Source organism: Gavialis gangeticus, unplaced genomic scaffold (assembly GCF_001723915.1).
Source record: "Gavialis gangeticus isolate Ggan-Ray unplaced genomic scaffold, GavGan_comp1, whole genome shotgun sequence".
Classification (NCBI taxonomy): Eukaryota; Metazoa; Chordata; order Crocodylia; family Gavialidae; genus Gavialis; species Gavialis gangeticus.
Window position 1 is genome coordinate 163908643 of NW_017729024.1, and position 9823 is coordinate 163918465.

The window sequence follows — 9823 nt, forward strand, 5'->3', positions numbered from 1 at the left end:
GAGTCTGCTCCAGGAAGGGGGTCGGCCGGACACGAGGCGCCCCAGGGAGGCACTCGGAGCTGGGAAGGTGGTCGGGCACAGGGGGTGGGCGGCTCAACGCAGGAGCGCCCCCTACTGGCCTGCCACACCCGGTTCCTCCTTCCTCCCCTTCTCAGAGGGCCACATTGGCCCTTTTCCACTTCTCCGAGACCTGTCCTGAGCGCCACGAGTGCCAGCAGCTCCGCTATGACTCCCGCTAATTCCCTAAGTAGGAAGATCATCAGGGAAGCCTGGGAAGGGCAGCGCTTCTGTGTGATCTATCTCTGGGTGGACCAGGAGTGCTACGGTGCTGACAGCGGGCCGGGTTGGGTCCTTGGCCTTTGACAAGAGCCGCTTTGTGGTGTGCACCAGGGAAAAGCAGCCCTGCCCCCAGGCAGTCATTGACACTGCTCCCCTCTTGGGATTCTCTGCTCCAGGGACCCACTGCCCAGCTGAGGTGAGCCCACCCTTCTCATTGCAGACTCCTACTGCGAGGTGCTGCCAGTGGATGGGCCGCCTTCCTTCCGGGGGCAGTCGGTGAAGTACGCGTACAAGCTGACGGTCGGCTGCCAGCGCGTCAACTCCCCCATCAAGCTGCTGCGTGTGCCCTTCCGGGTCCTGGTGCTGCACGGTAGGGCCTGCTGCAGGCGGCATCCTCCCCGCAGCCACCCACTGCCATGGCACTGACTCCCTCCCTCCCTCCCCCAGGGCTCAAGGATTACCAGTTCCCCCAGGATGAAGCTGTCGCCCCCTCGAACCCATTCTTGGAGGAGGAGGAGGGGATGAAGAAGGACCCTCGGCTGGCAGACCTGGCCACAGAGCTGCTGATGGCAGCCACCTCTCGGCGTAGCCTGCGTAGGTTGTTCCCTGCCTGACCCTACTGTCCTCCCACTTCTGCCACAGGCCCTGCTCATGTCTCCTGCCCCATCCTGGCCACCAGAGCATAGAGGCTGCTCTGGCAGTCCTGCTTACCCACCAGTACAGGAACCCCAGGGTTCACAGCAGCCGGGGGGGGAGCTGCCCCACCCAGTCAAGGGCATGAGCAGCTGGGAGCATCCTGCTCTCTCCAGCCAACCAGCCCCAGACTTGTCCTCCTTCAGCCAGCTGGTCCCCAGCTCCAGCTGACACGCAAAGTACATGTTTCAGCAGATGGCAGCGCATTTTTTGCTAGATCCAATACCCACACCTTCCTCTCCCTTTAGAAAGCCACTAAGGAGTCCCAGTGGGTGGGTAGCTGGAAGATGGGATGGAGCGCATGCCCTCAGCAAGTTTGCAGATGACCCCAAGCAGCGGGGAGTAGATGCACTGGAGGGTAGGGCTAGGATTCAGAGAGACCTCAGTAAATTGGAGAATTGGGCCAAAAGAAATGTCATGAGGTTCAATAAGAAGAAGTGCAAATTCCTGCACTTGGGAGGGAAAAATCCTATGCTGGGAGCTCTGTTCCGCAGAAAAGGACCTGTGAGTTAGAGTGGATAAGAAGCTGAACAGGAGCCAACGTGTGCCCTTGTTGCCAAGAAGGCTACCGGCATCCTGGGCTGCGTTGGTAGGGGCATCGCAGCAGATTGAGGGCAGTGATTCTTCCCCTCTATTTAGCACTGGGAAGGCCACATCTGGAGTCGTGTCCAGTTGTGGATCCCGCACTACAGAAAGGATGTGAACACTGGAGAGAGTCCAGCGAAGGACAACAAAAATGGTTGTGTGGGCTGGGGGACATGACTGGTGAGGAGACGCAGGGGGAAATGGGCTGATTTAGTCTGCAGAAGAGAAGATTGAGGCAGGGATTTGATAGCAGCCTTCAGCTCCCTGCAGGGAGGTTGCAAAGAGGATGGAGCTGGGCTGTTCTCAGTGGGGGCAGATGGCAGAACAAGGAGCAATGGGCTCAAGTTATATATTAGGAAAAACTCACAAGGAGGGTAGTGAATCACTGGAACAGGCTCCCTAGAGAGGTGGGGGAATTTCCTCCTTGGAGGTTTTTAAGATGAAGCCTTGGCTGGGATGATGTAGTTGGGGATGGTGCTGCTAGGAACAGGAGAGTGGACTGGATGACTCCTGTGAGGTCCCTGCCAGCCCTCATCTGTGGGTCTCTGAAAACTTGGGTACTGGGGAAGGGATGGGTGGCTCAGTACAGCTGCCTGCCACTGATCCACTGTGCTGCCCCAGTGCCCTGGGCTCTCTAAGAAGGGAGGAACCATCTCATGGCTGCAGCCTGAGCTTACTGAGCCATTCCCTCTTTCCACAGACCTGTATAGCATCAGCAACACCCGTGGGAAGGTGGGGAAGTTCTGCATCTTCAAGACAGTCTATAAGATCGGGGAAGATGTCATTGGGACGTTCAACTTCTCGGAAGGGGACATCCCCTGTCTGCAGGTCAGTGCAGCCCCTGCTCCCAGCCCCACCCTCTCCCTGGCCAAGGCCAGGAATGCAGACAGCCCCTTAGCTGGCCCATGGGTGCGTGTAGGGGGAGCACAGATATCCACGGGCTTCCCATTCAGTGGAGGGGCCTCTGGGTTTGGTCAGGGGTGGGGTGAGGGGGTGTCACCACAGGGGATCATGTCCCTTTACCATACTGGTGGATGGGCCACCCAGCTCGGCATCACCCTTGACCCCTCATGTGCGCCATGACCCACAGTACTCGGTGAGTCTGCAGACAGAGGAGAGCATCCAGGAGGAGTTCCAGCGCCGGCGCGGGCAGCCTGTCTCCTTCGGCACTCACGCCCGCCACCAGGAGTCCTGCCTGCACACGTCGCGCAGCAGCTTCAGCCTGCCCATCCCGCTGGGCTCCACGCCAGGGTTCAGCACCAACATCGGTGAGTGCCTGCCCGGGCCGGCCACCAGGAGGGAGCCCCTGGGTGGGTGGGCAGGTGGGCGTAATGCCATCCCGGAACTGTGGCTGGGCTCTTGCAGCCGGGTGCTGCCGCCCTACCCCAGTGCTCCTGTAGCTGCTGCCCAGTGCCCTCGTGCTGGCAACCTCTGAGCCCTCTCCCCACTCTGCCCAGTGTCTCTGAAGTGGAGGCTGCACTTTGAGTTTGTGACATCGCGGGAGCCGGTGGAGACTCACCTGGTGCGTGAGAACCAGTCGGAGACGGTCACCTGGAGCGGCGTGGAGCAGATCGACGTGGACACCTTCAGCTGGGACCTGCCCATCAAGGTTCTGCCCACTAACCCTGTCCTGGCCTCCTATGTGTCCCCCTTCTCCAGCACCAACTCCACCACCATCTGACGAGAGGCTTGGCCTGGGCCCTGCGCATCCTCCCCAGTGTCCTGCAGGACTCTCATTGCCCCTGTGTGAGGAGGGGAGGGACTGCGGGAGGGACTGCAGCGCTGACGTGCAGGCTGCATGCTGGCTCTACGGCTTGTCCCCAGCAGCCGGCCCGTGCCTGGCTGGGCTTCCCTGAGCCGTGGGCTCTTGGGTTGGTGACCCATCTCCCGCTCCTTTCACCTGCACGGGGGCTTTGCTGGAGAGAGCTGGGCAAATCGGTGAGGTGCCCCGACCCCTCCCAACATTGTGCCCCTGGCGCAAAGCAGGAAAAGGAAGAGTGGGGCTCTCTTAGGCACTGCCTGTCACCAGGCTTGTGTGCTGGCTGCCTTTCCAGCCCCATGCAGTCTGCTCCGAGCTGCGAGCCCTGGTCTGCTCCAGCTCCACCCACTCTGCCTGTGACCTGGGCTCCCGTTTCCCACCAGGGCCAGGCCAGAGAAATCTGTGCTGGACCTCACATCCCCTGGGCTGGAGGGCAGGTCCAAGGCCCTGGCACTGCACACACAGAGCTGACACCAAGCAGGACTGCATGGGCCAGGGCCTTCCCAGCCCGGTCCCTGGCCCCTTCCCCCACAAGCCCTTCCCAAGAGTCTGTTTGTGTGTGAATCAATAAACAGCTGAGTGCCTGACCCACAGCCTCTAGCATCCCCAATCCTGCCCTGGGCTTTGCACCAGGGGGGCCCCAAACAGCCCTCACTGTGCCCCAAGCCCCTGCCCTGTGCCCCTGTTCTGCGCTGGGCCTGGATGCAGGCAGCTCCTTGCTATCCCACAGGCCTTTCAAAGCCCAGAGTGTGGGGGGGTGGGGGCAGCGTGGTGTGGAGGGACTCGGCTGGTGTCCTGTTGTCTCCCCCGTACACATCCCCAGGCAGACAGGCAGAGCCCAGGTGGACTGTGATACGTTTATTGCGAGAACAGAACATCTACACAGGCTCTGCACAACACAGGCTTGGCGCTGGCCGGGCAGGGTGCCGCACAGCCCGCTCCGCACCAGCGCCTCGGTCGCTTCAGCCCAGCAGGGCACTGTGGCCCCCTCTCACGGCACAAGGCAGGGACACCCCATGGAAGGCCTGGCCTGCGGCTGCAGTTGCCCCAGGGCACCCAGCACGTGGCTGCCTCCTGGTTTGGCTCCCCCCGGGGCCCAGGTGCGAGGCAGGTAAGCTCCTCCGCTCGTGGGCTGAGGCAGGGGCTGTAATGGTTCTGAGGGTGGAAGGAGCTTCTGGGGAGCGCAGTGCAGGGCAGGGTGGCCCCAGGACATGCTGCAGGTCTCACTGGTGGGGTGTGCCCTGCCAATGGGGCAGGCAAGGGGTCTGGACACAGGAGCCCAGGGCACAGGGGCAGGAGGCTGCCTGGGGGCCGTGCACATTTGGAGCCGTAGATCAGGCTGGAAAGAATCGACCTCCTTCCCCTATACCCAGAAGCTGCTCCCACCGAGCCGGGCTGGGGGCTACCTGTCCATTCCCACCTGGACACTAGCATGGTGCCATCATCCCCTCCCTGCTTTGTGAGGCACACTGCCCTTGCTGTGCCCATCTCTGGTCAGGCAAGAGCCCCCACTCTCCTGGCCCGGCCTCCACATGGCTTCCCCCAGCCAGGGGCTTCTGCACATGGGTAGGAGGAGTGGGGTGCCCGGAGCCCCCCGATCAGAGCTGGGGCTGCCCTTGGAGAGGGAGCTGTGCTGCGGGCAGGACGGGCCTGGTGGGCTCGGGAAGCTGAAGCAGAAGCAAAGCCATGCCAAGGCAGCGCTAGGCCGTGGGCGCGGACCCGGATAGTGGTTTCCCTGGGAGGTGGCTGCAGTGGAGGATCTACGTGGCGGTGGTGCAGGTCTGGCACATGCAGTGGGTGTGCAGGCGGCACGGGGCTGCCGGGCCTCTACCGGCTCAGCCCCGTCTCCAGCACCTTGTTGAGCGCGGGTTCAGGGGTGCCGGCCGAGCCCCACTCGCGCTCCAGGCTGTTGACGCAGGGCAGGCCGGGGTTGGCTTTCTGCACCACGGAGATCTGGCAGGTCTGGGCATCGTAGTGGGCCTCGCACCAGTCGGGGAAGTCGATGGGGTGCTGGGTGCTGCAGGGAGACAAGGGACAGGCCGTCACCCCGCGCTGTGGGGGCATGGGCTCCCAGGCCAGGCTGACCAGCGAGTTACCTGAAGCTGCTTCCCCACCCCACAGCCCCTGGGGCTGCCTCACAGCCCAACCCATCTGTACCAGCTGCTCATCCTGCATTGGCAGCACATCTGCAGGGCCCGCACCCAGGTGCTCCTCTCGCCCTGTTACTGTGTCCCACAGACCAGCACCCGACCCACTCACATCTCGCAGCAGCCCACGCCGACAGGGTGCAGGCAGGTGCAGAGCAGGCAGTTGGTGCTGAGCCACGACTCCCCCAGGCTGAACTGCTTCCCCTCGTACTGGCAGGCAGCTGGGAGGGGAAAGGCAGCGATGAGGCAGTGCCCCAGGACGCCCGCCTCTGTCGTGGGACATGGGGGCCGGGGCAGCCAGGAACAGCTCCAGGGGCCTGGGTGCCACCCCAGCCCCAGCCCCAGCCCAGGCTCCGTGACAGGTAGGACCATGCGGCAGCTGTTGCTGAAGGAGCCCCGGGCCTGGTGCAGGGACAGGTGCGGGTGCTGCCACCGAGGCACCGGCAGCCCCGGGCTGTACCCAGCAGCCAGGACCGTGCCAAGAGCACGAGAGACCTGCCCTGCCCTGCCCTGCCCTGCCCTGCCCGGGGTGGCTGGGAGCACCGTAGCGGTTTCCCAGGGAGCTGGTGGCAGTTCATGGACCACCGCTCTCCCTCGTCAGCCCACCGGATCGCAATGACATCCCTTAATTGCCTCGCGGCCCCGCAGAGCACAGCACCTGCTGCCAGGGGAAGGGGGGGGCCTCCCCATGCCCCACATCTCCACCTCTACTCCCATCCCCTTACCTTTCGCCTGGAAGTAGCACTTGGCCTGGGAGCCCTGGAGCGGGAGGAGCAGAGACAGCACCAGGCAGAGCCTGCCCCAGACCTGCCCGGCCTTCAGCGCTTGCCCGGCCATGGCTGCAGCTCGGATGGGTTCTTCCTGGCCCTGGCGAAGTCCCACTTCTCTCTGTCTCCTGCTCTGTCCTTCGCTCTCCCTTTTAATGCTCTTCCCCGTCCCCACGGGAGATATTTATAAAGTTCAGCTTTACAACCCTGGCCACCAGCTGTGCCCCACTGGAAAGTTGTAAAACTCATTTCCTGATTTGAAAGGCACGAAAACAAGAGGCAGGATCAGGACTTTTAACAAGCTGCGAAAAGCTGATTCATGCCCTCCGGGCAGGACTCCAGTTGGAAGCCCCAAGGGGCCCGGGCCTCGGCTGGGAGGTCACGGAGCCGGCACCCACAGGTGCGGGGCAGCCCCCTCGCACCGGGTCCCGGGCAAAGGCTCTCCCTGGGTCTGCCTGGGGCGCCACACTGGCTCCGGTCCCTGAGAACATCCATGGATTAGATGTCAGGGCAGCGGGTCTCCGAGTGACCAGCACATCCAAGCCTGGAGTAGGGTCAATGGCTGCAATCGTGGCAGCTGTGCATCCCCCCTGGGATGGCAGGAAGGTTGCCCCAGCCCCATGGCAGAGCATGGGACCAAAGCCACCACGCAGCTGTCACCAGGCCCAGCCCTCCCTGCCCTGCAACACTGTGGCCTTGCAGCTGCCAGCAACCCAGGGCACGAGGGTGGCCCTCCCCTTGGTGGCAGCTGCTGCAGGGCCAGTGTGTCTGCAGCGACCGGGAGATGCTGCAAAGAGGGAGGGATGCTCTGGGCCTGCACTGCAAAGAGCAGGATACAGGGCACAGAGGACATGCACCAGCAAAGTCCCCAGGCTCACACGGAGTCCCAGACTGGCCCTGCAGCTCCGCCTGGCTGGACAGCAGCATGTGGCCAGGCCACGGAGCCACGCAGGTGCCCAGGGGGCAGCCCTGCCCGGCTCAGCTGGTCTCCATAGATAGATGAGCTCTTCTCAGGGCTGAGCGGAAGATGCGGGCAGCTGGCCCTCCGGCCCGGGCAGTGCAGCCACGGCTCCTGGAAGCAGCAGAGGATGCAAGGGCTGAAGGATGGGCAGAAATGTGCAGGGGGCAGGGGCTCAATTGAGGCACCTGCGTGGCCAGAGGATGAGGGCAGCAAATGGGGCCCCAGGATGGCCCAGTGTCAAATCCAGCACTTGCTGCCTCAGTGGTGGAGCTGGTATGAGCTGCCCCGTGTCAGGCCTTCTCCGGGTTGGGTACAAGCCTGGGTTTGCCTCTGAGGCCAGCTGACCCTCCAGTGCATCCTAGCTCTGGAGATCCCTGCCGGCCACTGCCACGTCCACCACTTCCCTGGACAGTGGGACAGGCGTCAAGGGAAGGGGGGCTGTCCATCACTGGAGGCGTCAAGGAGAGGCTGTGCAGCCACGGGCCAGGGATGAACTCGGCATTGCGATGAACTCCCCATGCTCTGCTTCGGGGACTCCCGGGCTGCAGGCTGTGCTGGGTGCCCCTTCCGCCACGCCTGCTCCGTGTCAGGGAGTCTTCACCTCTTTCAGGGGCACTGGGGGCCGGCTGCAGCCCAGGCCAGGATGGGAACGGGGCTGCGCCAATGCTGCTGTGGGACCAACCCGCAGGGTCCTGACTGGAGGGTCTTGCCCCTGCGCTCAGGCTCAGACCAACACTGCACTGGGGGCAGAAAGGGATTTATCCCCTGCTCAGACTGGTGCGGACTGGGGGTGTTTGCCTTCCTCTGCAGCGGGGGCATGGCCCTGCCTGGGGTCTTGAGAGCATCTATGAACCCCCTTTGCAGCAGCGGGGCTGCACCCCCTGGGGCAGGGGCAGGGGCAGGGGCAGGGGTGATGCCTGGGGCTGTGTCAGGGTTCACAACACCAGAGCATCAGAGCTGCCATGGACTGGCTCAGACCCAGGTCCGTTTCGCCCGCCTCCTGTGCCGCAGGATGGCACAGAGCGAAGGCTGGAGGGGAGAGACCGGGGTCTGACCTGGGCTTTACCCCTGTTCCTGCCCCTGGCAGCTGCCAGCACTGGAGGTCTAGGAAGTGGTGACAGACGGTGTCGTGCTGACAGCAGGTTTGCCAGGGCTGATCCTGCCTCGGGCAGGGCTTGGACTAGACGTGACCTCTGAGGCCCCTTCCAGCCCCGCGGCTCTGGGACTACAGCTGCGTCCCCCGTTGAGGGAACGAGCGGGAGGGCGCAGGCTCACGGGGCCAAGGCCAAGGCCAAGGCCAAGGCCAGTTGTGATCGCTTGCTCTCAAGAGCTCCTGCGTGGCCCGGGCCTCAGCTGGGACGGCCCTGCACAGACCCCGAGCTCGGAGCCGCGTGGAGCCAGCGCAGGGCTCAGCGACGCACCCGGTCGTGACGGAGCAATGCCCAGCAGCGCCCGGTGGCCCCAGCCTCTCCCTCGGCCCGCGAGAGCGCAGAGCCTGCATTGTCGACCTGCTGCTCCCGGCGTGGGGGTCCAGGACTTGTAGGGACCTGGGCCCCCAGGGCTTCGCCCGGCTCCGTCCTGTCCCGCTGGAGCGCTCCCAGCTGCAGCAGTTCTCGTCCTTAAGCCCCAAAGCGTGACCAGGTGATTTCCTGGCATGCCCAGGGCTGGGCCTCGGCGCCCGCCCAGTGCGGCGGGATGCTCCCCCCGCTCTCCCAGCCTGCTGTCAGCGCGCCTCTGCTGTAGACACTGCGTCCCAGGAGCAGCCCTCGGGGAGGTCCTCGGGGCACCTGCAGCCCGCAGCGCTCTTCTCTCCCCGGGAGCGACTCCTTACCGCCTCGGGCTCCTTGGCTGGTCCCCAGCCTCTGCACTGAACTCGCGGCTCCCCGCGTGGCACCGGGCCCGACGCCTGCCCGGTGCAGGCAGGCCGGCTCTGCACTGGCCTTGAGCCGCTGAAGGTGCATGTCAGGGTCTAGTAGGACCCACCCGTGTTGCAGCTCATCCCGGTCTTCTCCGTATCTCTGTTCTTTCCCTCAAAGTCATGACGAGGCCTGCGGACTACCATTTACCCCCTTAAGTACAAGTACACGGAGACAGCCAAGCGCCTGGACCATCAGACACCGCCGTGTGCAGTTGACTCCCCGCCACCCCGCACATACAAACGTGGCTTCGCACCCCCGAGCCCCAAAATGGGGCACAGTCATCTGGCTAGCAAGGAAGACCCGAGCGCAGGCTGGTGGTTTTCGTGGTACAAACCTTCTGGCAAACAGACTTCACCACAGTGCCGTGCTGCAGCCCTCCCTCCTGACGCCCGCGTCGGTGAATTAGGCACCTTGCTGCCCGCATGGATTCAGCACGACCTCGCCGAGCTTCATTTCCACCTCGGTTGTGGTCGTCTCCGTCGCCGCTCGCAGTCCCGCTCCCGCCTGCCGTCCCCGTGCTCGTGACAGGCTGCGGCTAGGTTTTCGTCGGGGCTCCAGGCTGCACCTCGACGCTCTCCAGCCACGACCCCCCCACGCCCCGGCGTGGCCGCCCGCTTCCCTCCTCGGTCATCGTGCGGTCAGGCAGCCTCGGGGTAGGGACGTGGCAGGCGCTCGCAGAGTGGGAACAGGTCACCCCTGCCCCCCCCCCCCCC

General features: G+C 64.1%; 2 protein-coding genes across 2 annotated transcripts in view; one reads left to right on the forward strand and one right to left on the reverse strand.

Moving 5' to 3' along the window:
* The window catches only part of RGP1 (RGP1 homolog, RAB6A GEF complex partner 1), a 29873-nt gene extending 26625 nt beyond the window's left edge, over nucleotides 1-3248 (forward strand). The window contains exons 3-7 of the mRNA XM_019518015.1: nucleotides 500-649; nucleotides 727-873; nucleotides 2258-2385; nucleotides 2648-2825; nucleotides 3015-3248. Of these exons, the coding sequence (XP_019373560.1) occupies nucleotides 500-649; nucleotides 727-873; nucleotides 2258-2385; nucleotides 2648-2825; nucleotides 3015-3238 (827 nt within the window). The 3' untranslated portion in view covers nucleotides 3239-3248. The remainder of the gene's footprint in view (nucleotides 1-499; nucleotides 650-726; nucleotides 874-2257; nucleotides 2386-2647; nucleotides 2826-3014) is intronic.
* A 786-nt stretch (nucleotides 3249-4034) lies between these two features.
* MSMP (microseminoprotein, prostate associated) lies at nucleotides 4035-6655 on the reverse strand. The gene is made up of 3 exons (XM_019518016.1): nucleotides 6189-6655; nucleotides 5576-5684; nucleotides 4035-5333 (listed from the first exon to the last, which is right to left on the reverse strand). The coding sequence occupies exons 1-3, from the start codon at nucleotides 6298-6300 to the stop codon at nucleotides 5144-5146; spliced, it is 411 nt and encodes a 136-aa protein (XP_019373561.1). The 5' UTR covers nucleotides 6301-6655; the 3' UTR covers nucleotides 4035-5143.
* Nucleotides 6656-9823: the final 3168 nt, after the last annotated feature.